The sequence below is a fragment of the Stylophora pistillata genome, chromosome 7 (assembly GCF_964205215.1).
Source record: "Stylophora pistillata chromosome 7, jaStyPist1.2, whole genome shotgun sequence".
Classification (NCBI taxonomy): Eukaryota; Metazoa; Cnidaria; class Anthozoa; order Scleractinia; family Pocilloporidae; genus Stylophora; species Stylophora pistillata.
Window position 1 is genome coordinate 3,218,553 of NC_142525.1, and position 27,318 is coordinate 3,245,870.

General features: G+C 38.4%; 3 protein-coding genes across 8 annotated transcripts in view; 2 read left to right on the forward strand and 1 right to left on the reverse strand.

The window, feature by feature from the left end:
• Positions 1-3,776, forward strand: part of LOC148726182 (uncharacterized) — a 60,371-nt gene extending 56,595 nt beyond the window's left edge. For all 4 annotated transcript variants that reach the window (XM_088729111.1, XM_088729113.1, XM_088729114.1 and 1 more), the window contains one exon: positions 610-3,776. In XM_088729111.1, the coding sequence (XP_088585237.1) occupies positions 610-683 (74 nt within the window). In that variant the 3' untranslated portion in view covers positions 684-3,776. The remainder of the gene's footprint in view (positions 1-609) is intronic.
• A 1,998-nt stretch (positions 3,777-5,774) lies between these two features.
• LOC111342967 (uncharacterized) lies at positions 5,775-10,043 on the forward strand. The gene is made up of 3 exons (XM_022950096.2): positions 5,775-5,914; positions 7,436-7,575; positions 9,809-10,043. The coding sequence occupies exons 1-3, from the start codon at positions 5,846-5,848 to the stop codon at positions 9,828-9,830; spliced, it is 231 nt and encodes a 76-aa protein (XP_022805831.1). The 5' UTR covers positions 5,775-5,845; the 3' UTR covers positions 9,831-10,043.
• Positions 10,044-10,490: 447 nt separating this feature from the next.
• LOC111342966 (uncharacterized) lies at positions 10,491-26,492 on the reverse strand. Of its 3 annotated transcripts, XM_022950094.2 has the most exons (23): positions 26,224-26,492; positions 25,988-26,050; positions 23,550-23,627; positions 22,441-22,479; positions 21,308-21,365; positions 21,126-21,205; positions 20,513-20,564; positions 19,878-19,923; positions 19,165-19,257; positions 18,861-18,932; positions 18,450-18,531; positions 18,104-18,179; positions 17,310-17,371; positions 16,685-16,767; positions 16,442-16,542; positions 16,025-16,080; positions 14,805-14,896; positions 14,294-14,391; positions 13,637-13,731; positions 12,906-12,974; positions 12,093-12,149; positions 11,591-11,681; positions 10,491-11,489 (listed from the first exon to the last, which is right to left on the reverse strand). In XM_022950094.2, the coding sequence occupies exons 1-23, from the start codon at positions 26,254-26,256 to the stop codon at positions 11,407-11,409; spliced, it is 1,659 nt and encodes a 552-aa protein (XP_022805829.1). In that variant the 5' UTR covers positions 26,257-26,492; the 3' UTR covers positions 10,491-11,406. The 3 variants fall into 3 exon arrangements, with proteins under 3 accessions (XP_022805829.1, XP_022805828.1, XP_022805830.1); XM_022950093.2 differs by lacking the exons at positions 25,988-26,050; positions 26,224-26,492 and adding an exon at positions 23,701-23,914; XM_022950095.2 differs by lacking the exons at positions 25,988-26,050; positions 26,224-26,492 and adding an exon at positions 23,752-23,913.
• Between the last annotated feature and the right edge of the window lie 826 nt (positions 26,493-27,318).

The following is a 27,318-nucleotide window of genomic DNA, read 5'->3' on the forward strand; positions in this document are numbered from 1 at the left end:
TTCCAAATTAAGGTCTTTGGTTCATCTCTTTCTCTTTCATGCAAAATCAACGTCACTGACCTTTGAAAATGACTGTTAGTACGCCCCCCAAAATAAAGTAGCCAGGCAAGAAAGCCTGTGGGAGATGCTGTGGCCTAATGGTCAGCGCATGTGATTCTGGGTAAAGGGGTCTGGGTTCTAGACCTGGCCTGGGCAATGTGTTGTGTTCGTGGACACAACACTTTACTCTCACAGTGCCTGTCTCCACCCAGAAGTAGAAATGGACACCAGTGAATTGTCAAGAAAGCCTGATTAAATGCTTTGGGGGGGGGGTAACCTTGCAAGGGACAAGCATCCTATCCTGGGGGGGTAAGAATACTCTAGTAAGTCACTTCATGCTACATGGAAACCAAGATATGCTCTGGTTGGGTGCAGGGCCATTTGGCATGAGCACATACTTTACCATGAAAACAAAATGCAATCAACTTAACATACTTTTAAAGGTCTCAATTCAGTGTACAAGTAATTCATGAAGGCTTTTGGTAACCTTAAGAAAGAATGAGAAGGTGTTTTTTACTCCCACTTGGCCCAACCTACATTATGACATCTCTAATTTTCTTTGTTGTACAGTGAAAAAAGGAGGTTGGTTTGTGCCAGCAACACAGGAAAAAGATGTCTGCTTAAAGGGGAAAGATACTTTATGAGATTTGAATTAAGTTGAAGTTGTCCTGCAGATTCCTTGGTTTTGAAAAAATACCATGTATCAAGAAACAGATGAAAAGAGCCTAGAAAAAAATGCCTCAAGAGGACTGCTTTGGCATGTGAATGTACCCACTAACTGCTTTTTTGGCTCCATTCCAAAGTGTAGTGAAATATTAACTGCTCTTGTAGTTTATATGGGAGGGGTATAACCCCCATATACAGGGTTTTGCTTCCAGTTACCCTAATAGTGACTAGCATCTAATTTCTCCTTACAATATCACCCCTGAATCACACATTAAGGTCAGGAGAGAATAGGAAGTGATCACCAACTAAAGAAATTTGGAGTGTTTGACAAATTCTCCTTGTCAGCACCTTGGGAAATGTAGAAAGCATATACAAATTAGGGTTAAACTGTAAAGGGGTAAAAGTGCATACATCAGTATAAATGTGTGAAAGCTCTGAAATGTTGACAGTTATATTATGCTAGATCATTGGGTCATTTTGCATACAAATTGATATAATTAACAATTATTTCACAAGCGCGCGTTGGATGTGAGATGATAGATAGCCAACGAGGCGCGTAGCGCCGAGTTGGCTATAATCATCTCATATCCAACAAGCCGAGTGGAATAATTGTTTTATTAAAAACGCTCCCAAGAAATTATTATTTTGTAAGAAGAATCGGGATTTTTTAGCTCCCTTTTGATTTTAAGCTGACACGTACGCTTACCATATTTGTAGATTATGGTATATTAGCTCATATACTATAATGGCTAAGCCATTAAAAAGTCTTGAATTGCATTATCCAATGATCCAGTTTTAAGTAATACCCCATACCAAATGTGGTAGGTAGGCTATTGCTAGTTGCAAAAAGACTCCTCCTTATAGCTGTGGACAGGACTGGACCAGGAAAGGGGGGAGGAGGAGGGTGTATGTCAAGATATTTACAGGACTGTAGACTGCCGATTTGGGTCTTGATTCTTAAAGTTTTGATGTTCAATATGAGGTCAAATGATATTTTTCTCAAAATAACTTGGTGAACAGCTTCATACAAAAGTTAATTTGGATTGAGTGAATGGCCTAGAACAGAAATGTTAATGGTGCCATCAGATCAAAACCCTGAGACCTATCATAATTGGTCATTTTTACTGACATGTATGGCCTACTGATTTCAACAGTTTGTTTGATTTGAAATCTTCCCCCTCTATTTGAGCATGAAGGTATCATGTTAACCTTGTTTCTGTGGTTAGTATTGTAAGTTATGGGACCTCATCATGCACAGGCCCTAAATCCCAATGGAATAAATTTAATCCATAATTTATAGTATTGATTACATATTGATTAGTATTGATATCGATTATGTGGTCATCAATATCAGAGTTTCAACTTCGATTTAATTATGTCTTTACTTTGCTTTTCTTTCCCTTCAGTTGAACTGAGGAGAGTTTAGAAGAAAAAGTTAGAGAAAGACCGCACAAAGTATTCTTGAGTGGAATGAGTACCTTGATTAACAAAAGGAAACCTTAAAGTAATTGTTGCCTATTAAAGAAAACTCTTCAGTAGTATGAATGAAACAAAAAGTTTCTTAACTGTACGGTAAAGGTATGCGAGATTGATTTAACTGAAACAAAGGTCTTGTTCTTGCTGATGAACAAAACATGATCAGTTTTCCTTTAAGGTGGCTATACACAGATTTTGATGCCTGTGTTTCATTCACCTTTTTCTCTAAAACCCTTGATCCCTCAGTTGCCAAAACTGGCATTAAGCAAGTGAACAACACAAACTTTGCTTTTTTGATAGTTAAACTGACAGATGTGCCATTGCCATGGCAGCATGAACAAATATAAATTGGCTTTTAAAATCGGTTTTGTTTATTTGTAGAAAACCTAGTCATTAGATTTTCTTTATAATTTGCATGCAATGAGCTTGTAATGATACTCACAAGTTGACACCATTTTGCTAATAATTTAATTGGTAGATCTTTAATTATACCTTGTTGAGGGTTCACTGAAATATCTAGAATTTCCCTCATTAAAGTTCAATTTTTTTTCAATACTCCCATTACTTATTTCCTAAAGTATTTCCATGCCAAAATTCATGAAATTCTAATGAGTGGTTTTCATGAAATAGGCGTATTTCCAAGAAAGCAATTTTCCATTCAATCAGAAATTTTTTGACTTACTACGCATGCGCTGCATTTAACTGGGCTCTTTCACTAACAACGAAAAAGCTGAGAATTACTGCGTTCTTTGCACTTTTACCTTTTCTTACATATCTTTGTAACAAAAGACTAAAACCATCAATACACTGCATCAACTAGAGAGAAAAATAGCGCAGATAGTGCGGGTACAGGTACTTGTTGAGTAAATAAAATGACCGCTCTATTTACGGCATGTTTGTTTTTTACGATCCTTTTTCGTGCGCTGAATGGCGTCAGTAAAAGCACGCGCGAAAACTGTGTTCGGCCACCTTAATCCTTCCTCTCCCATGATCTTGTTAGTAATTCTCCTTATTGTCTGCCATACAATTCTTTTGGTGTTACTTGGGAGAATTTTGAATTGAACACCTAATAATCCCCATCTGATATTTTTCTATATTCTCATCACTTGTCTGCTTGATATTGTATTGACATTGTAAGGAGAAATTCTATCTTGGTCACTCATGGGAGTTAAAGGGTTAATATTGACTGTTATATTTTTAGATTTCTGTCCTTGGTTTTTTTTTGTTTTCTTTTTTCTTTTTCAAATCAAACAAATTTTTCCACTATGGAACTATGTCTAGTATTGAACATATTTTCTTGACCTTTGTGAAAAATAGAAAAAGAAGCAATGAATAAAAATTTTTTTGAGGAAATTTATTACCCCTGCAGCAATATTTCACACTGCATAACTCAGAAATTTAAAATAAAAGTTCTTTTAGTCGGTATGTAAAAAGTTGTCTTCGACATTGTAATTAGTTATCAGACATTCTTTATTAATAGCAATGTTCAGACCATTATTATATTTTTCTAGAGGTGTCAGCCCAAAAACTTAGTGGAACCCACCAATTATGAGGAAATCAAAGTGAAAATAAAGTTGTGGATGTTCAACTTTCAATGGTTTTTTAATGATGATATCTTGTATATACTTTTTGTACAGGTGTAGGAAATAAACTATATGGGATGGAATGCGCACCAGACGGTTATATCAGCACTGCATCAGATAAAGGCCCGGCCTATGTACCATGGTGCCTTTTCTTTCATAATAGATTTGATAGAAATTGCAATTCAAGTTCATGCCTAGATTATGAGCTCTCCTTAAGTCTGTATGTGAACTCTCATCAAGACTCTGTATTTGTTATTCCCTAAACCTGACCATGAATAGTTTTGAAGAATACAAGTTGAAATAAAGTATCAAAAAGGTTAAGAATTTGTGTAAGATTCAATCGAGCTGAATCGAAAATTCGACCTAAAAAAAAAAAAAAATGCTCTATTTTGCTTATGATAGAAAATCGCAGAAGAAAGACCATGCAACGTTAATTGAATCTCCCCTAAAGGGGCTTTTCAGCCTCAATGTAGTAAGGTTGATAACGGACGTCGGCACTTTATCAGGCGCCTTCGGCAGCCGCTTCGGTCCATGTAGCGATCTCACCTTCCCACCCATCCTACCCAGGGGAGGACATCCACCACACAGTAATCCCGTGCGTGGGAAATCAACGTCTCCTGCCCCAAACCCTGCAGGAGACGGGACCTACGGCTTTACGTCTTATCCGAGAAGACGTAGCAATGTGAGTGAAGCGACTTGCTTAAGGCCACAACGTAGTGCCCCTGCAAGGACTTGAACCCGGGCCGTCCGACCATTGCTAAGAAAAACATCTATTATGATTAAGGCCAAGGAAACATTGAGAGTCAAATGGTAATCACACCCATAAGTGACTTTTTGCACTCTTGCATTAACCCAAGCTGGTAATACACCTTGGCAAACACAATGGCTGGTTATATACTAGCATATAATAATGTTGAATATAATTTGTACAATAGCTGTAGGATGCCAGAAGATTTCTCAACTTAGTCGTTCTGTGCATAGTTAATCGAGGGGACGGTATCTTGACGGGTCCTCCTCTCAAAATAGCCGGAACATTGATGACAATAATACACGTTACTTTAAACTCCTCTTTGTCGGCTATTATTCTAAAATAGCGTACCTTAAACTCCGACAACTCACTAAGCGCTTTTGCAAATCGGACCTTAATATCAAACTAGTTTTCACTTCTTTTAAAATTGAAAACATGTTCAGTGTTAAAGATCGTACTCCTGATGCTCGAAAATCCATGGTAGTTTACCAATTTTCTTGTGCGGGTTGTAATTCCCGTTATATTGGCGAAAATAGTCGCCACTTCTCTACTAGGATAAAGGAGCACACGGAAAGCGACAAAAACTCGCATATTTTTAAGCATTTCAACACATCTCCTTCTTGTAAGAACAAATACTCCCTTTCTTGCTTTAGCATGCTGGATTCTGCTAACAACTCAATTGATTTAAAACTCAAAGATGCTTTTATATAAATAAGACCAAACCTGAACTTAACAAACAATTATAGCATTATAACACTTTTCTAGCGTTTTAGTTCGCACCTTTGAGGTTTGTTGTCACGTTGTAACTAGTGCCCGCTTTTATATTACATCATACTGTAAATATTTCATTCATCTACTTGTATGGTTTATAATTACTCACGTTCAGTTACTCATTGATTGAAGATGGCATAAGCATGCCGAAACATGTCTCTCAAAAAAGTTGTCTATTTATTACAATATATATTTTGATTTGTTTCTCCTGATTTTTTCTATCGAATTATGGTAATTTTTGTAGAACGCTAAATCAGAATTTAAACAATAAATAGACGAACAAACGAAGAAAACTGTTAGTGCTGAATTGGAAAATAAAACTGCTTTAAATAGCTGACAAAATACAGGTAAGAATTGCTGTGTTCATCCGAGTAAGTAAGTGATAAAATGTTTCGTGCTAAAAAAGTCTTCTCGTCGTTCGAACACTTTACTTTGATGCTATTTCTGTCCTCGATGCGCATTGGTCAGTTTTAACTCCGATCCCAGACCATCCCACTATAAACAAAGGCGCGGCGACATAGCTAGTCTAAGAACATGTGCAAACTGACAAGAACTGCGATTCATGGAGAAAATATTAGCCCTCATAGCTGTATCTTTAGGAAAAAAAGTTACGGTATATGCTGTGGGAAGGGTGAGTATGCGCAGCCTATTTTATGTGATTGATCTTGATGCTGTTGGGGATATTCTGTGTAAGATATATCCAGTGGCAAGAAGTACCTCTCTGATCGTGGCAGAGGTTAATCCGGTGACTCGTGATGTTTCGTGAAGTTTCGTGAACTCTGATCATAACTGGCATTTTGAGTTTCTTCCTCCTTCGATGTATAATTTTTGCTATTGCTGACTTTAAATTTGAACATGGTTAGATGAATACGTATCCGATCGATGATTCGAAGGATCTTCATGTAGCTGATCGATGAGGGTGACGTAACATTCAATTTGGTTACAAAATACCACAATTGATAATGCTTGGAGAAATATAACATCGTAAGATTTCACCAGGCTACCATTCTGCCGTTATTTTGCTGTTATACCTAACACGATACTGGTGGATGTCAATAAGCTCAAGAGTTTTAAGAATTTGGTGCTTTCCATACGAGCCTGGCAGCAAAGCTGGTCCGATTTTAGGAGCGAATAATTGTTATTTCTTCATGTGAGAAATTTCATCCTGTTCACTACGCTACTATGTTTTAGCTCAGTTACATTATTTCTTTGGAATAAGAAATTTGAGTCTGGTTACTGGGATCAACAGCAGAGTTCTTTCAACTTTGATCTCAGCAAGAGAGATCATTTGTTCATACAGTGTATTTGGTAATTTCTTGTCTCTTGACAAGAGAAAAAAAAATGTCTTACCTTATTTCCTTACTGAGTGTAAAATCTATTATCTTCTAATTCTGTTTACACACATGATACCTTTGCCATTGCTCAGTCTAGCAATATACAGGATGTGTGTCACTAATAGGGACCTTAAGCAGTCAGGATGGCAACGCCAAGGAAGACTTCAATTAAAAAATGAATTTCTACTCTTAGTCAGAATTTCAAAAATGGCTGCATGAGCTTACTGTCTCATACAGCGCCACAGCTCAACTTCAGCATGACGTATAAAAGTAGTGTTGAGTTACAAATGGAAATTAAAATAATTTGCCGTTGTGGTTTCAGTTTGCAGATGACGCAAATTTTGGCGATTTCACGTTGTTGTTTTGCATAGGACGGCTAAGAAATGTTCAAAGTTTCAAAATGCACGTGCTGAGCTATTGTTCTTCCAATTAGATCTCTTGTTTTTCCACGTCCTCGTTGCCGTCTCCTTCGTGGCTGCTTAAGGCCCCTATTAATAACCATATGGTCCAGCTTATCATAGAGTCTTTGTGACTCAGAATACCAGAGTGCAGAATCTTAAATTCTGAGGTCGAATTCCTTAAGCTGACAAGATATTGAGGTTACATCAAAAAACCAGGCTTATGTGTCTCCAATTATTTTGGGCAGAGACCATTATTTTAGAAAGGGGACTCCACTTGGACTTCGTGTAAGCATAGACCCCACCCCCCCTGGCTTAAAAATTATGCAAATCTGAGTGGGTTCATTCCATGTTCCCTCGTCACAGAGTTAGCAATGCAAAAAAATCTATTTCTTTTTTTTTTTTTTAATATTTCCATAGTACTATGGATTCCCAAGACTTTATAGACGATTTGCAGAGTTCAACAGAAGAGTAACATCTAACAGACAGACCCTTAGGAGAAGACAAGAAGTAATGAAGTTTGTGTTCAGAGTTCCAAACAGAATTTTAGAATTTTTCAGGTGAGAAAGTGTTTTAATTGCTTACACTCACACACACCAAATGACACAAATTGTCACAATAATCATGGGAGACCGGACAGCTTTGTTGGTAGGCAGATGTGTTGATCACAATCAGGGCTCGGCACTTGGTGAATGATGGAAGCTATACATGCTGTTCTAAAGAAAATAATCTTCTTGAAGAAAAATCTACCATGAACAATGAAATAAGTAAATCACATTTCATTTCAATGCCTTTTTAAACTAGTCTGTTTACCGATGCACACACGTCAGATGAGTGTATAAGACTAGTCTGCAATCAGGGCTAAATTGCATAGTTTACATTTTTATTGCACCCTATCAGAAGGCCAACCTTATCTTTGAGCTGCACTGTATACAAATATACCACTCTACCTCTAGAGCCACTGTATCACTTCATTCATGTGGCATGTATTCAAGGTGTTGGCATGAGTTTGAGTATGTTTCGAGTATGTCTTCCTGGGCAACTCTTGAGCATTTGAACTTTTGATGTTTGGGTTATTCAAATTCCTCCCCCCTTGGGGCGAAAATGGTGTCAATTACCCCACCCATGTGCCTGATTTGATCATCGATTGTTTTTGTAAAAGGCACAATTAGTGAGGGTGACTTATTTGTAGGCCTTTTCTAATGAGCCATCTGCTTGTAGAAGTGAACTTTTTACCCTTAAATGTCTCCATTTTAAGAGATAAGACATGTTTGTTTAGTTGGAATGACTTTACAGATGGCGTTCAAATTCCCCACCCCACCCATATAAGGTTAAAAAAACCACCTTTGGGCAAGGAGGACAGTCAAATGCCTCTGTGTGGTCATGGGGGAATGTTTAAGCTTTGATTAACCTTGATAAATAACCTTAATCAAATTCAAACATGGACAGGCCAAAGGGTGAATGAATGAAACAAAATCAGAGAATAGATTGAAGTTTCTTGCTTTTTTGTAATATTGAAAATTGCCAATACAACTTTTTCTAAGAATGGGTGCCTCATGTCAAGAAGTAGACTAGAAATAAACCTATTCAATGTCAGGGAAAAGTAACTTTAAATTCAAATCAAGGAAATATGAAAGTTTGAAGGAAAGAATGGGCAAATAAAAGAGATTTTGAAAGATTATGAATGTGGTAAAAATTCCAAGATTACTTGATTTTTTTGGGAAACACTGATAATGTTTGGACAGTTTTTCAATGTTAGAAATTTTTGTGAGTTCGTATTAGCAGCACAGAGCTCATAGTTGACTCTTTTACTTTGAAGATTTCACCAGTTCTCCTAATCATTTGCTCTTCAATTCTTATGATGCTAGTTTAAAGAATTTGGTATTTGATCAACTAAGGGTGCTCTGATTGGTAATTTTTTCTTAACACTTATCTGTAATGTCAGTACTACAACCAAGTCCTTGTTCAGAGTTCCCAATACTTTTGATAGTTAAGGGTCCTTGGAACCCCCAGTTCTTAAAAGTTGGGGGTCCATTTAGCTTTTTAGGGGTTCCCTGCCTTTTTACTAAAATTTAATTTTATAGTTTTTAACAGAGAGGCAAAAGCCAAGACCAGGTGTTAATGCCATTAATAGAGCTTTAATTTTGGAATAAAGTGTGCTCATGTTTCTTAACACCAACCACTTGTTTTTCGGTTGAATCATATTTTAACCATTGGAACTCCTCCAACCGTTTGGGACAAAATTTGCATTTCTTCACTAGGGTATCATCCCCCAGATCTGTATCACTTCCAGGTTTCCCCTTTTGAATATCGAATATATTGAATAAGCCTTTCTGAGTAGACATGCTCTTGACCATGACAAAATGGCGGGTCAAAGGACATGCCTTGATGATTGCAGTAATTCTTGGGTAGGGCCCGTCAGACCCAGTCTCCTAACTAGTCGGAACCTTTTTCCTGCGTCCCGAGGACGCACATTGGCAAAAACTGTGCGTCCTTTTCATTTTTTGTGTGTATAAGACGCACACCTGTGCGTTAACGGGAACTCTGTTGTTGCAGGTGGATCATCGACAGATAAACAAGAACATGTTTAATTCTTGCTCACCTGCAATTCCTTAGGGTTGCGCATGCACAGGCAACCCAGTTAATAATCACTACATTATCTACTCCATATTGTTTGGACATTGCAAGGAAATTCTCTCTTCGCTACTCATGGGTGTTCAAGGGGTGATGAAAAAACGAAGGGAAGACTGGCAGCAGGTTTTCTAAAATATTTTCTTTCCTTGATCTCCACAGGAGAACAAAGAGCATAAGATGACAAAGAATGCTGAGCCGGAAAATTGTGAAAAATAACCTGAAATATAATTGTACATAGAAGCATCTTAGCAGTGTTCATAGATTATCTGTTCATTGTTTCATTTTGTAAATATATATGCAGATGAATTTTTCACCTCTGTCAGAGTACATGACATGCACAAATCAAAAATCTCCGAGTGCGCATTACAATAAACATACTAAAGGTCCTACTTGATGAAGATATTTGTACTGTCTTGTAGACTGTCAGTTGTTCAAAAATTTTATCTAAGTTGGGATCCTATGGTTTTTTTTTTTCTTTTGCCTTCCAAAACTGATTAAAAGAAAGTCTCACTTGCATTTCTCATGATGCCCTTTACAAAAGTTGTGGGGGGGGGGGGGGTGGAAGGGGGGGTTGGAGACACACTAAAAAACACATGGTGTTTTAAAGAGGGGTATTGTGGATACCATTAACAACAGTGAAAACTGAGCAAATTCCAGTATTCAGACCTCAAGTCATTTTTGCTGTAGCAGAGGCTAAAAAAACTTTTAAATTGTGAGGTTATGCAATTATTATTCAATGCTTTGGAGTGATTCTCAAATGTTGTCAATTTAAGGTCAAAGGAAATGAAGGAGATTGTACAAAAATCATTTGTTGACCGTTTGCACAGAGAATCAGTCAGAATTACTTCTTGTTTCTGTCTTTTATTTAAACACCAGCTGGATTTATAATTGTAATTGAACTGAGTGGAGTGTAATTTGGTGTGAAAATTATACAAGTGATTTCAGAATTGAATGAGCAGACAGCACAAGTTTGATTTGAAATCACAAATATCAAAAAGACCAAAATTGCACAACACAAAGCCCAATTATCTTTTTACCACATCCAATTTAAAGATCGCAAATTTCAGTTGCTCACATACAGGATTTTTGTAGTCTTTAAAAATATTTTATTGATCCAGTATTGATCTGGTTTACAAAAAAGTTGAAAAAGAAATTGTCTTTCATTTTCCTGAAATTTGATTTGTTACTTTAAATAAGCCTTAAAATCTGATTGGTGGTTGTTTTTCAGTAGAGCTTTGTCACTGGCCAGGAAAAGATGCGATTTAGAGCAAAAAAATGGTGCTATTCGTGATTTAATTGCACCAATGAGAGCCAATCAGATTGCAGGAATCACTAAAGATTTCAAAATGGATGTAATAAAGAGATTAACTTAAAACTATGTACAATTAACCATAGGATTTCTTTGACAAGAACGACTTTAAATAACGCATTTGAATGTTTACATGATTCATTTGTACATTCATGACAAATATGCAATTATCAGCTATTGAATGACTTAAAAAGATGTGTTCAGAGATGGTTCTCTAAAGTTTTCTGTGAAAGTGGGAGTTAAGTACAATTGGTTCGACTTTGAATTACGAGGACTATCTTAAAATCCACATTACAGCGTATCTTTTGGGATTTTATTTGCACTGTACTGTTATATCAGGTTCGAGTCTTGACATATTTGTCCTTTTTTCTTTTTGAGAAACAAACTGACACTCTTAGTTATAATGTTCATTGAAAATAGTTCTGAAGTGTGTGGGGCGTGGTGAAGGCTACTGAACTGAACAGATGGTCGACTTCCCGTTCGGTTTCTGTAATGCTGTGAGAGTCTTTTTCTTGAATAGCCTTGCTTCTCCTAAATATCAGAACACGGATACTTAATGTAGCATTGGAATGCATCCATCGGTGCCAACTCAAAGTCGCGTTTTAGTACTCGTGGAATATCTTTTTACTTACCTTTCCCTTGCGAAATTAGTCTTGCTACGCAGAGAAACTCGAAAAAATCCACCGTTCCAGAGTCATCTATATCTACCTCTAACATCGCTTCCTGTGTGACAAAATTATCCTACAGTTAAACTTTCTGAAGTACATATAAAACTTACAGATTTTGTCGCCTACTTTTTCTCGTCAGAGCCTATCTAGGAAAATTAACAATGCAATATGCACCACAGAAATTTTTTTTTTTGGTTTTTAATACTTAAATCCTTGCATTTCTTATAGAGATAACCACTAAATAGAGGTTATTTTTTTGCTTAACAATAATAAACCACTTTCATAAATGGCTGCCGTATAAATATTCTTTTGTTTAAATTCAAATTAGCCCTACTGGCCTCGCTTGAGATAATGTATTATTTTGAATGTTGTACTTGTGAACGAGGCCAGTAGGGCTAATTTAAATTTAAACAAAAGAATATTAATCCGGCAGCCATTTATGAAAGTGGTCTATTATCTTAAGTACCTTTATTTCTTCAGTGGTTGCCATTCTACCTAACGTATCAGGGATTGCTCGTAATAACTGTGAAAAGAAAAGAAATTAAAACATGTCCATTCGTTTTGATATACGGGATGCAATTAAGAAAATCACACATTTCAAACATGAAAGAGCGTTATCTTAACTTCCTAAACGTCAGTCATTAAAGTGACAAAATGGTGAACTCGTGGATATACCTTGCAGAATAGAACTAAAATTTACAGTGATTGTCCTGGCAGCCAAAGAGTCTGTGATTCTAAGAAACAGAATTGAGCCTCTAGGAACCGAGGAGGGCTTGGGTAGTCAGTGAGTTACTGTTAAACCCTATGTTTAACAACTGGTCCGTCATCTGCTCTCCCTAGACTCCTACGGCCATGTTAGCGCCACAAAATTTACATATTGCATATCCATAGATCTACGAGTTAAAAATGTAACAACTTGGGTTGTTAACTTTGGGTTGTAACAACTTGGGTAGTCAGTGAGTTACTGTTAAACCCTATGTTTAACAACTGGTCCGTCATCTGCTCTCCCCAGACTCCTACGGCCATGTTAGCGCCACAAAATTTACATATTGCATATCCATAGATCTACGAGTTAAAAATGTAACAACTTGGGTTGTTAACTTTGGGTTGTAACAACTTGGGTAGTCAGTGAGTTACTGTTAAACCCTATGTTTAACAACTGGTCCGTCATCTGCTCTCCCTAGACTCCTACGGCCATGTTGGCGCCACAAAATTTACATATTGCATATCCATAGATCTACGAGTTAAAAACGTAACAAAGTTCCTTTTCCTTTCCTACCTCTTGCGTATCAAGGTTGAAATCTTCGTTTGTGTCGAATCTCTTAAACTGCTCGAACATCATCTGAATCTGGTAAGAAATCAAGGATTATGCTGAATGCAGAATGCTCTATAGGTTCGTCTTTGTTTACAACGATCAAACTAAAACCTCAATCTCTTAACCTTTAACTTTCTGCATTTTTTTTTCTTTGAGAGCAAAAGGGGATCACTTGGAACAGTTTTCACCTGTGTATCGAAAGTGATCCTGAGGCAAGATTGCGTTACTTCGCGCTTTGATTGGTCCAGAAAACTTGTGCTACTCTCTCACCCAATCAGCTATAAGTACCAAACTTACACCAAACGTGACCTGTGCACCGGTGTCTTCCCGCCCTTCAGGAAGTTTTCTATTTTTTACAAAGGGTTCCTATTGGATCTCTGTGAGCGTTTCCTTCAGTCTTATTGGCTGTTGTGACTACTTTGGTAAAGATTTCACAAATTGTAAAGTCAGTTGAAAAGTACTCTAAACGGAACTCGATTAACAGCGACGCCAAGTCAGCAAGTTTGGATCATTGCTAATTATAAGTCAACGCATTCGGCCTCAAGAGAAGCATGGCCAAGAAAAGATACCTCGAACAAGAACTCAAACAAGAGCCCTGTCTGGCACTCTAGACAGACCGCTCTATCTGGAGTTCAGCGAGCTACCCATACCGGGGTCAAGTTTTTGTGATAACTATTTTTGTGATGAAATGTTACCTCTTGGTCAGACCACTCAGGGAAGTGTTCTTTAGCCTCATTTAGAAGCGGTTTTCCAAGCTTCGTGTCGACAAGCCTCGGATGAACGCCGGTAACTGCCGATGTAAGTCAGTCAGATTAGAAACGCTTAAATTTGATGTACTGCATAGAGCAGCTGACCGACTGAGACACTTCGACTGGCTGACTGAGCGACCAGCCTGCTGACTGACTGGCTGACAGACACCTTGACTGACTGGCTGACAGAGGCATTGACTGACTGGCTGACAGACGCATTGACTGACTGGCTGACTAAATGACCGAGAGAAACAGGCCCGTGAGCAATGAAAGACTAAAATAAGCCATTGGCTGCTTTTTGTTTCTATCCACGTTCGGCTGATAATATAAGAGTTTCCACTAAGGAATGACAACGTGAGAAAACTGTTTTTTTTTTTTTTTTTTTTCACAGCCGCTCAGATTTTATTGATGAAATATGGATATGAAGGTAGCTAGTATAAACCAATCATCTGGCCGGATTGGCATCCAATATATCGACTTGATTTGTAACCTGATTGGCTATACCCCGTAGTGCCCCCGAATATTCAGTGTGAATGAAATAACAGACGGTCGCTCGTGATCTACAAAAAATGTCCTACTGGCTTATCGCTTAGACTGTTTTACCTTTAGATGATTTTTTGGAAAACTTTCTGGCATTCTCTCTGGCACTTGCTGACCTGCCCTCTCTCCAACCCGTAAGTAATGGATGGTTGATATCAACTCTGTAATAATTTCAAAAAATATAAAGGTAAAGGTAAAGTCTATACCCGAGCAAAGTGACCCATCAAGCCAGAGCTTATCCCGGTTTCCAATGCATGAAGCAACTATGAGTATGACTCCTCCCCCCCTGGGAAGGGATACCAGTCCATCACAAGACTACCCTACAGCATTTCATCAGGCAGCCCTGAGAATTCGCTGTTACCCATTTCTACTCCTATATGGGGAGAGGCACTGTGAAAATAAAGTGTCATGCCCAAGAATGCAACAAAATGACAAAGTCAGGTCTTGAACCCAGACCACTCGGCCTAGCTAGAGTCCAGCGCACTGATTGAAAGACTGACTGTAACTGAAACGTGAAAGCGTAGAAAGACATTTATCGAACTTAATAAAAGTCTTAAAAATTATTTTGATTCACCTGAATTCACTGTTCTCAACTTCTTGTAAATGCAATTCCAAATCCTGGAAAGGCGTTGAAAGCTTTTTACCCAATGGATGGCCAGAAAGATCCTACATACCATGACACATACAGAAAAAAAGGTCGACATACGGAAGGATTCCAAGAACCCCAAAGCGGATGGAAATGAGAAAACCAACAACAGTCAATTGATGACAAGTTAGAGCCAGTGCTGGGTTAGGGGTACGTGCGCAGTTTCTCAGGTACCGACATTGATGCGTAAATACTGCCTGTGTCTACATTTTTTACATTTACATTTATATAGCGCAGACTTCTATGTGGATATATTCAGTCGCGCTTAACAGTATCGTAAGGTTGAGATCGGACGTCAGCATTTTTATCAGGCGCCTCTGGCAACCGCTTCAGTCCATGTAGCGATCTCACCTTCCCACCCATCCCACCCATCCCACCCCGGGGAGGACATCCACTACACAGTAATCTCGTGCATGGGAAATTTACGTCTCCTTCCCCTAACCCTGCTGGAGACAGGACCTACGGTTTTAAGTCTTATCCGAGAAGACGAAGCAATGTGAGTGAAGCGTCTTGCTTAAGGACACAGCGTCATGCCCCAGCCAGGACTTGAACTCGGGCCAGCCGACCCAGAGTCCAGCGCACTGACCACTGGACTATTCACGCCTTACCCACTGGACTACCCACTGGACTACCCACTGGACTACCCACTGGACTACCCACTGGACTACTCACTGGACTACCCACTGGACTACCCACTGGACCACCCACTGGACTACTCACTGGACTACCCACTGGACTACCCACTGGACTACCCACTGGACTACCCACTGGACTACTCACTGGACTACCCACTGGACTACCCACTGGACTACCCACTGGACTACCCACTGGACTACCCACTGGACTACCCACTGGACTACCCACTGGACTACTCACACCTTACCATCTTAAGTAAGTTTTTTATCCGTCAGATTAGCCAATCGCACTGAAGAATCGACCAAAAAATAACTTAAGACGGAAATTGAAACTGAACATGCGCTATTAGTGAGTATATTTCTGTGTTTGTAAGCGTTTACACGACCTGCCACTGTTCCGAGTCCTTTTTGTTTGTTTGTTTTCGTATCAGCTTGCCGCAATTTTTGAATCGTTCTTCCAGCTCTGAATGAATTTGTTTGAGATTAAAATTTCACATAAGTATGGCTTGTTACCTCATTTATTCCAAGATAGTGAGAAGGTAACGTCGCTCTAAACTCCGTCAAAGTTCCTAGTGTAAATTTTTCGTTAAAATCAGGTTAGTCCACATTCTACATATGATGCACAATATATATATACGTCACCACAGTGGTCAAAATGTTGTGGACTTACAAGGTGCAGCCAAGTGAGTGCGCAACAATTTTTTACCATTGTGATGACGAATATCGTTGTTGATAAGAGTACAGACCTTTCTAAATCATTGTCGATCTGTTTTCACCACAATATCGACGTCAAATGAAACAATTCTTTCAGTGCGTGACACGTTTGCTAACTGGTCAGTCAGATTACGACAGTACTTTTAATGGTGGTAAAAAACCAATAAAAGTGCGGTCCATTGCTTAAAAGGGCAATAGGCATCGACATAAGCTCACCTTCTTTCGCTGCCACGTACATTTTATTCAACATTGAAGCGTACGCTTTTTGATCTTTGTTGTATTCTTTGATTGTCAGATGTTGTCTTTCCAGCATAATCCTGCAATCAAGTTTTAAAAGGTTTTTAAAGCGTGTTAGGCAGTTATTGTACCAAAAGTTACAGATCTAGACATCATTCTACTAGAGTGAACTGTCGTGAAGAACAATTACCAGCCAGTTCAGTATTTGTTGGGGTGGCTTACCTGAAATCTCGACTCAATCCACTTATAAATCCTACATAATATTTTTGCTGTTTTTGGATTTCGCCTTCTGCCACAACCAATAACTGAAAGAACAAAATGAATAGGCCATTTCCGAATTACCCTTGGGCTCTTTTTTTAAAACTAGGCCTGGTGCTCCACCACTCTTTTGAAAATGTATTAAATTTAAATGTGAATGAAAACTAATCATCGTATGAAAGGATGAGCACCAGGACTCGCTTTAGAAAAGAGGCATGAGGTAAAAGCAGACTAAGCATATCACAGTGACCAATCAGAACCAAGGACATATCTAAACGAGCCAATGAGAAATTAGAGTGAAAACAACTGCCTAAAGCGCGGGAAAACGCGGTTGACCAAGTCACAATTCGTTGTAGTTCTGCGTTTGATTGGTTAAGAGGCTGGCGCGAGTTTTTTTTTAACCAATCACAGAGAGAAATGGACCAAGACCTGTCACACTCAGTGCAACCTGGTTCTATCCGTTTATTTTTGTTTTAAGTTTACACAGCTCAAGTATTTTCCTTGACCTCTTACTACATCAGTACCACTTTCTTCCGCTCTTGCGAGCTGCGTGTCATTGTGTACTAAAAATGCGAACCCTGATACGTACTCTGTCCTTAAGGAATAATTGCTGCTTGATTTTCTCCATTTCACTTGAGGAAACATGGGGAACTGGGGAGAAAAAGGATAAAAAAAACAACAAATCTTAGCACTGTACCATTCATGGGAACTTGTAAAGAAATAAATTTCATTTGACCTGCGGATGAAACTCAAGCAAAGAGATGATCCTTCTAGGTGAGTTATGTCCAGAAATGCATGCAGGGACAAAAATGGCAGATTTGACGAGATTTTGTCGACGATTTTGACAGATTTGACGAAATTTGTCAATTTATGCAAATTTTGTTTAAAGTGATGATTCTGATGAAATCGGTGAAAGGTTGTTTATGAAATTTTACAAGTAACTAGATATGACGTGGTTAGAGCAGTGCCAAAAAGTTAACGAATTTGGTGAAAGTGACGATTCTGACGAAATTTCACCAAAATTGTCAAACCCTGAATATTCGCTCGGTTTGACGAAATATCGTCAAATCACTGCATTTTCGTTTCTGCGCGCATTTCAGGACGTAAGGGTGAAAAGTTGACTGCAATTGCAAGAATTAAAACGCTTGAAAAAATTCAGGTTTCGACGAAATTCGAACCCTATAAAATTTGCCTCGCTCCCAAGATAAGGCTCCGTAGCTCAAATGGTAGTGGCGCCCAACTAGTATCTAGGAGGTCTGGGTTCCAATCTCCTTCAAAGCCAGAATTTTTTTAAGCTTCGCAGTCCACCTGGGAGCGAGGATCATTTCTTAGCTTAACCAAATGAATTTCGCTATATATATCCCTTCTTATTCACAAATTTACCTGCTCCATGCGTCCTCACTGTCCCATTCTTGACATCTTTCTCCATTTTAAGATATTTCACTTGATCCATAAGCTCCTATGAAACCAGCAAAGATCCAATTATTAAATAAATAAATAAAGCCTGAGGAGGTCTGGTGCTCTGAGTAAACGGCCTTGCAACTTTGGTTTTAGCGCTTTTGCTTCCCAACAGATTGACAATCGACTGAGCAGCGATGAGTTCAACAGCTGTGCGTTTTTTGGATTGTTAAGCGGAATTTCTAGCAGTTACACGAATGACCCAGCCATATGGAGGAAAAGCAGTAAAATATGCTTGTGCTCTGTAGCCCCCTTATATTTTATTCCATACCATAATTCTCTGATTTAGTCTTGATTTTGTATCATCTAATTGATCTTTAGTTTCTTTGAGTTCCTTTGCAAGCCTCTCCTCACTAAAAAACAAATCATATAAGAATACTTGTTCACTGACATATGAACGGAAAAACTCAAAAACAAATCTCACCTCCTTCATAAAGAAAAAGATCGTATGTTTTAAGGTAACCACAGTCGATGTCTCTTGAAGGTCAGCCGATGGCCGAACCACACTCGACCAACCGTCGGTCGACCATCGGCCAACTATCGGTAAGGTATCGGTCAACTATTATCTCTATCGGCTGACCACAGACCGATCAGGGATGGACTATCGATCGACATATCGGCTAAACATCGACCGAGGTTCTCTATAAAAAAAACATGATCTACAGAAAGTAGGGAACGTTACTTTGACTGGACGTCTTTTATCAGCTTCGCCTTTTCTCGCTGCCACAGACTCACAGTTCCCTCGCGTTGAAGCCTGAAAGAAATTTCGGTGGTACATTAATATGAATAAGGCATCGTCAATAATTAAGAAAAAGGATCATAGTTCTTCCGTAGCTCGTGTTACTCGGTAAATCGTCATGGTTTGTGAAAATTGTCAACTTAAGCTCAACTCCGAAGCTTCTATTCCATGTGAACCCTTAAAAACCTCACTGAGTTCTCCAGGCCAGAAAATTAATTTAGAAAAGTTACTTATCTATGTAACTTACTGTTGAATTTGTTTTCCTCTTTCTTCCAGTTGCTCCTCCAGCTTTCTACAAGTCGCCAAGACTGTGTTCTTCTCTGCCACAGCGTATTCGTGCCTTGGAAACAAAAATAAATGACATTGACATTTAGTTCCAAATTTTTAAAACATGATGTTTCATTGGTACATCACTTCGTTGTAGAATCCTGTATCCCTTGTGGACGGGAGCACCGAGATCAAAGAGAGATTTAGCGCTGCTTTTACGTGAAACGTGAACGGAAAAAGTGACCACGTCACCTCATTTCTCCCGCCATTTTTTCACGTTTGCCAGTTGCGCTTTTCCGCTTCTACTTGAAAGCATCCTGTTTCGCGTTTGCCGTGTACGTAAGATTTTTTTCCCTTTTCTCTCACAGAGTAGAAGTTAACTGCCGGAAAAAGGGCATCAAAACTATTCTATGTAAGCCATACAAGGGCGCCTTCAAATCCACCTTGACGTGAGCACACGCGAAGCTGAAGCAGCAGGGTTCACGCTATTTTACGTGAAACGTGAATGGGCAAGCTGACGTTTGCCGTTTCACCTAAACGCACTGCTAAATCTCTCTTTAAAAGACATGACCCGACCAGATCTCAAACCAATACCTCTTTACTTGGAGCTTCCACTTTTCTCGATCTACGGTGGGAAAATCACATTTAACCCCTCGGAAAAAAAAATTAACATTTTCTGCCTATGTTCCTTACTTTTGTTGCTGATGCATCGATTCAGCTTGCTCGCGTTGTAAGTCAACTGCAATAGGTAAATCAAAAAAGGCATTTTTTTATTACTGAGAAGGTCTACACTACTAAATCAAGGTTCAGCCACTTCCATACATAAAAAGAAAGCCAATGTGAACCATTAAAAAATATCAATCAATACCATAAATTCAGCTAAGTCTTCAAAGCGGTGCCCAAGTTGGTGAATTTTTTAGTACACTTAATTTCATTCGGATTTCCCAGCTACAAATTGCCCGTCCACTCGTCCATTTACATTGCCCGGCGACGTCCGAATGCAATTTTGTGCGCTGGCAGACGAATAGCTTTCGCGTGGCAACTAAGTTATCTCGGTTTGACAAAGTTGCCATATTTGTTTTCTGCTATGGGCCTCCGCTCACGAACTTCACCCTCAGTTAGTATACTCGCTATGAATCAGAAATGTCAGTCTGAGGAAGAGCTGGGTGCTATTCACCAAAGTTAGATTGATCCTATTAACAGAACACCATTCGTTCATTTCAGATCTTGAATTGTCTTCTCGAGAACCTGGCCTAACTGTTAATGTACGAAAGTCAGAACGACATAAGTAATAAAGAAAAGTGGAATACATGCAAATGAAAACTCACGTTTCAGTTTCATGTTTTCCTTTGCGAGCAGTTGTTCAGCTTTAGTTTTCTCCTATAAAGCAGAAGACAGGGTACTTACTGACTGACTGACTGGGAGGGCCACCTCAGTCTTCTTCTTTTTTCTCGCGGAGCCGTCGGTGGGGCCGTGGGGCTTTTTCCGGCCAAACCCGCCCCACCGCATAGGGGCCGCTTACGAGGATTTTTGTGAAATAATATTTTCAATGAAAGCGGTCGGGGGGTGTGGGACGTTATGACTAAAGCGGACCTCATTTATTTTTGTGAACACTACTGCAGAAACACCATCGTTTGCCAAATGGATTTAGTGTAAGACGCAAAATTGAGATCATTGGAGGATGAAAACAAAGTTTATGCTGAAAAATATGACTTGTGTGTTTTTTTACTGTTCTCTTCCCCTCCTTACCTCAGGATCTTCGGCTACGAATCTATAAAGAGTTTAGTTTTTTTCCCTCTGATTCTAGCAGTTTTGCACTTAAGGGAATACATTTGCATTAGATGACAATAAGGTTTTTTTTCCTTATTTCCCTGATAGATAATGATTTGAGGACCATAGGCAAAAAACGAGGCAGTCAATATTTCCTTTTTAGACTCTTACCTGTATATACTGAATTATACTGTTTTTCAAATTTTCCAAATCTTGAGAAACATGATTGACATACTGGATGTAGAATTTATCTGAAAACAGAAGAGGTGCATGTCAACAGAAGATTATTTAAGAAACACTATAGTGCAGTGAAATCGAACTGCATTAAGTGTTAGAAAGAACGTTTCACTTGCCGTATTCTTGGACATCTTTCAAATTTTCTTCGAAAAGGTCGATCTTTTGAGGCTCCCTCTAGAAATGCAAGAAAATGGTGATGAAGGAAAGTATTTTTCTAATATCTGTAATACTGAAGTCACTCTGTGCAGCCCTGCTATTGTTCTTTTGATGCTGTTCATAATGACAATGATAATGATGACGACGATTGTGATGATGATGATGATGATAGTGTTATTTTTAACATTTTTCTAAATGAAGAGAATTTTAACTGTCCAAACACCTCAGTCGCAGCATTTTTTTTTTAAGTTTAAGGTGATAGTAATTTCTTTGAAAACTCTTGAATGGGAGACAAGCAAGACTGTGGAGAGCGCTGGGGTAACGTTCACTGAATACTTATTTATCCCAGTTGGGATTCAAGCCCAGATCAGACCGCTAATCCATACGTTATTTTAGCCGGTGAAATCACGCCGGTTGTACATCAAACATTACCGCTGACAGTGTCATTCTAAGACGACCTCTTGTCATGCCGCTTTGTAACACATTTGTACTGGGAGTCAGGTCTCGTTCGTGGAGCGAAGGGTGGGACATCAGAAAAAACCTCAGCCATTTTTTTGTCAGGCTGTCTATTTGTCTGATTGCCTGTCGGTCTGTCAGTCTGTCAATTTGTCAAATTGTCAATCTGTCTCGATGTCTGTCTGTCTGTCTGTCTGTCTGCCTGCCTGCATAAATGTACGTGTGTACTAAGTATGTATATCTGCATGGCTGTCTACGTCTGTCTGTTTCTTATTTTTTTTCTCTGTTTGTCCGTGTCTAAAGAGGGTAAGTTTCTAAAGAAACTTTGCTGCTGCGTCGGTTGGAGCTCATCAAGATATTTTTTGTTTTATCAATTGAGTCGGATAACGCGAATCGGCCATCGTAAGGAGATTCTGAAACTGACTTTTCAAGCGTCAAAGCAAATCGGATGTATATGTCTGTCTGTCTGCCCTTCTGCCTTTCTGTCTGTCTGTCTGTCTGTCTGTCAAGACTTTGGATGATCCGATCGTTCAGGCTCTATTTACCCGTCTGTCTATTGATATGCAACGATGTGTTATCGATTCGTTCTTTCGCTCGTCCGGTATTTCTCTATTATTTTACTGATATATTTACGTACCTCAAGTTGTTGTTGAAGGGATTTCAGCTTCTCAATTTCCTAAAGCAATTAAGAGAAACTATGTTAGCTCTCCCTTTCTGGAAAAGGTGATGATGAGGTTGATCTGAAAAAATCTGCTCAGTGCCAAAGCAGCCAGCAGATTGCTGATAGACGCTTTCATTAGTGCTTTGCGAAACGAGCCTAAAAATTTTAATGCAACATTCGAAGAAAAACCTCACAACGTCTCGTAGTAGCAACTTTAACTTGTTGAATCCGCGAATCAACTAATTTACTGTACGACGAGCGGGGAGTTTACTTTTCTTGCAAATAACTCGTGAAAGATTAAGATCTTTAGGACGCTTAAGTTATAGAAAGCGACTAACGATAAATTATATATATCCTACAAAATAATTTGCAATTCCATCATCTTTTGTCTCTTTGGCCATTTTCATTATTAACCACCCAGAAAGTTTTTAATTTCATACGCAGATATGATCTTAATTGCCGAATACATAAGTAAGGTATTGATTTTCAATTAACTTCCACTGTTAGCTACCAGAATAGATGCTATTAAGAGTAAAACTTCCCTTTCTTACGTAATTGGTTTCTAAACCTTGTAGACTCATTTTTGATCAGGCGCGTTGAGATGATTCAAAATAACGAATATTTTCCTGTGATGCACCGCCACAATAGAAAGTCTGAACAACGGAAGATGCCAGAGGCCTTTCTGTAATTTTCCCTTAGATATTCTTGCATAAAGATTCAGTATCACTGAATTAATCTATGATATCAGGTTTGTTCAAATAAAACTTCCAAAGATTAATCCGCAAGGCGATCGTTTTACGTAGCAGAAATCCACGGTGCCGCAGAGAGATTAAAGAGCCATTGGGCTTTAAATTAGCGAGTACTCAAGAACTAATTTTAAATTTTTCGTCTCAAATTCTCCTACGATTTTCGAGTTATCTGAGTTCATATGCATGCTGTATGTCTTATCCATTGTGAATGGTTCATTGTGAAGATTTCTTCTTAGATCTGATGATGAACTTGAATGAACCGGTTTCATTGTAGTTAATTCAATTTCGTTTAATGTTCTTTAGATTTTCGTGATGCGAAAAAGTACACGGCCTTACCAAATCGAGTTTCCTCTTCGCCGACTCACTCGTCGGGTTGTGATTGAATTCGATCACTTTATCGAACAGATCAAACATCTGAAAGAAAAGGCACATTACACATGAGTTGGTAAATCAAGACATTAATTGTTGCTGCGAGCTCATTGCTCACCCGGTAATAATACTCTGCAATTCGTGCATCGCACATGCTGCATAAACACACCTCGCTCAGTCTTTCACCACAGAGAACAAGGAAACCAAAGACCTCGTTCATTGTTTGATTCTAAATCAACCAGCTATCAAAAATGTGCAAGAACTGAATCAAGTTTTCATGAAGAAAATTAGCTCTGCAGACAGCACTGCCATGGCGACATGGAAATGTAAATTACGAACAGTTCTTGACCTTCTCTTTTTTTTTTTTACAGAATAATATGCAAGATACCCCGTAGGAGACAATACAAAGTCACAGCATGCAGTGATTTAGATATTACGACCAAAATCCTTTACCGCAAAGACAAATAAGGTATTATAGTAAGATTGTTAATTATAACTTCCGGGACTTATAAGTACCGTTTCTAGGTTAGAAATATAAAGTGTATCTACGCATTCAACGTTGATTCAGATAACGTTCCAAAGCTCACTCATGTTGCAAAAAGCTTGCATTATCGCCCAAATGTGTGTATTCATCGAAGGATTTGATTACAAGCTCATCTTAATTCTAAATCAAAATCGTAGAACTGTTTTTTGTTTTAGAATGTATGCGAGCATATATCGATTTTCGATGATATGCTCTCTTTCGGATGTAGTTTTGTTTAATTCGATTAGTTCTCTTTAGGCATTGTAAAGCGGTGCGAATCGCATTATGGTGTATATTTTCAATCTAATTTTTGGTGTTGTTGGTTTTTTTTTTTTTTTTTTTCTCTAAAAAGAAATGACCGGAAACCTTCTCGGGAAACTCTTAGGTCGGTCAATTGGTTCCCTCCACCCCCCCCCCCCCCCCGCCCCTAGTGGCTTCGACCGACCTTATTGGATTTTTTGGTTAAAAGGAAGCGGTAAAAATTGAAAATAGGACGAGAGAAAGACCCAAAAATATCGTACATAGTTCGGTCAGAAATTAATAGCTCGTGCCAAGAGCTTGCAGTCAAATGGTTTCCTTGCACGCGAACCAGATGTGTGCAGTCACGCTCACAAACTTGTTGGTAAGAACAAGTTTTATTATTCTTTTACACTTCACCTAGCAACGAGAAATTGGTAACGACCTTTTAATCGAATTTTGCTCTGACGTTCCGAAAGATTATAATCTTTAGCTAGAGCTTAAAGGGATAAAGGGGCATAGATAGAATTGTTAATAAGTGTTTTATTTACGCAAGCAATTTTACCCAATCCTATATCGGTGTTCACTGACATTAGCACAGACATGAAAACTGATAACCTCTCTTGTAGCCCTTGCTAGAGGAATAATAACAACTAGAATCAATGATCAATGTTTACTTGTAAACAAACTTTTAGGTTTGAAGATATTTTATCTCCTTCTTCAAACATGTCAAAGAGAATCGAAGTCACACGCGGTTTAATTTTAAAGCGTATCACTGAGAACTTAATTTCTTACTTTCGCGAAAATGCGAATCGAATAAAGTTAAATGCTAGTTTTGGAGTTTACGTGCAGTTTCAAGGTTCTCACAAAATCTTGAATTTTCCACTCAAATCTTGTTGGTAACTTTAACACGAGAAGGTCGACGTGATCGAGGCCCTTCTAATTAATCTCGAGGGAAAAAGGAAAGTCACGATTGTTAAAATTACTACTTTTCGCGCCTTTAATTCGTTCATAAAGATCATCATGTTTTCTCGTTTCCAAGGTAATAGATGACTTACTGTTCGTACACTTAAAATATGTCAGAGAAGATTTTCGTGAACACGCAAAACAGAAATTGCCGAATTTTATTTGTGACTCGTATATTAAAAAGCTAAATGCGCATTGCACATCTGACTTGTAGGAAATAATGTTTTTTTCCCCCTGTTTCAGAACAAGAGATTGTATACAGCAATTAACACCGAGTCCTTTCGACAACTTGACTTTCGTTCCGACCAGGCGTCAAACTCTTGCCTTTGATGTGTTGTGGCAAGGAAATATTTCGAGTTTGATTGCTGACGCTTTAGAATAAAATCTAATTGGACTTTGGATTTTTTACCGTATTTGCGATAATCCATGGCCATTTTATGTTGTTACAAATTATCTTTGCTTCACAATCCTCAAAGATATATGGATAATCAAATAATCGCTCGGTCTTGCACAGGTTTGTATTGGCTGACCTCAGAAAGCTTTCACTGGAGATAAGACGGTTTCAAAACAATTTTCTAATCACAACCAAGTAATTTCGCTGATAAACTATTGAATGGTTCAAAGCGTATTCAGTAAAGCGCTTAATTACGGTAAATTCATTGAACGCAACGGAAATTACCTTCGCCAATCGTATTTTCATCTCTTTCGTCTTCTTCTTCATTTCAACCGACGAAGCATCTTCCTGTGAGTTATTATTATAAACAGACATTGTAATTTACTAAGTAGTAAAAAAAAAAAGAGCATTCAAATCGAGCGCAGTTTTGCCGTAACCCGGCGAGCAAGCACAATTGACGACATTGTTTACTGTTCGATGAGAGCGACTCGAACAGCGTGTCCAATATAAGTTAAGCTTACCTTGGAAGGGTGACTACGGGCAATTGTACTCATTGTAAACCCGTACAGACGCTTACGTTTGTTTCATCCTTTCATTTCGCTTTGCCTTCGAACAATGTCGCCAAATTGTCGTGTTTGGGTAACTGTAAACTAATGCTCTCGCACGAGGCGAAGAAAAACGTTGTCATGGATAAATTTCTCCATTTTGCTCAAATGTTCGTAGGTCGAGCAAGCTGACTTCGAATTGTTTTCTTATTAGAATTTTCCGTCTCCTTGTGTAAACACGAGGCAATTTCCTCTTAGAAACCGCATGTAGTTATGAACTTCACTGAATATTAAAAGCGTATGCTAGATTAAGTCAATATTCGCTTCCAAAAAGGACCTCTTCCGTATAAACGTCATTAAAATTCATTTCTTTCTCTTTGGTACAAAGCAATCTTTTGTCTAACAAGTAATAACAAATTTGAAAGAAATTAATGAGTTTGTGATTGTCTTAGTGAAATAAGGTCAAGTTTTTTTCATATTTGGCACAAATTTATTTATTGCGGAAAATTTATTACGTCCACTGTCGCACTTGGGTTTATGGTTTTAAAAAGACGAAAGGAGATCTGTTCTACTACCGAATTATTTAGAATTGATAATTGAGAAAGTAATGCAATAACCTAGTTTGAAAGGCTATATTTTCTTATTAAATAAATTTTTGTACAACGAGAAAATAATGACTAAAATAATAGTCTTTCAAACTGGTGTTTTTTTCGAGGACAATGTGCGAACATTGGAACTTAATTGCAAAAGATTCTTGATGGATTTATACGAGATCGTGTCAAAACAAAAACTGAAAAAAAAGACATTCTCTAAAGATGAAAGTTTCGAGCAGCTGAAATAGAAATGCAATTCCATATGGAAAAATTGAAGACCTCATTCGGCGCTTAATCGTTCTTGAATTTCCAGACTGAAGAAAATGAGAGTCAATTACTTCATCGGAAAGCTCCGACTGTCAGCCGAATAGACGAACATTTCCAGGTGTGAGAGGTGTCGGCGGCAAAATCAAGCTGTGGCGAAAGTCCCCAGTTTTTACTGTCCAATAAATTTTCACTTTACCATTGAAACTGAAAA

Bases quoted from the DNA above. Each gene is read 5' to 3' on its own strand.
- LOC111342967 (XM_022950096.2), top strand. From the start codon at position 5,846: ATGGAGAAAATATTAGCCCTCATAGCTGTATCTTTAGGAAAAAAAGTT. The intron at 5,915-7,435 runs GTGAGTATGCGC...ATATTTCCATAG, and splicing joins CGGTATATGCTGTGGGAAGG to TACTATGGATTCCCAAGACT. The intron at 7,576-9,808 runs GTGAGAAAGTGT...TGATCTCCACAG, and splicing joins AGAATTTTAGAATTTTTCAG to GAGAACAAAGAGCATAAGAT.
- LOC111342966 (XM_022950093.2), bottom strand. From the start codon at position 23,802: ATGAACGAGGTCTTTGGTTTCCTTGTTCTCTGTGGTGAAAGACTGAGC. The intron at 18,933-19,164 runs GTAAGTTACATA...AATTTCTTTCAG, and splicing joins AGAGGAAAACAAATTCAACA to GCTTCAACGCGAGGGAACTG. The intron at 16,768-17,309 runs GTACGTATCAGG...TTGTTCTTTCAG, and splicing joins AATTATTCCTTAAGGACAGA to TTATTGGTTGTGGCAGAAGG.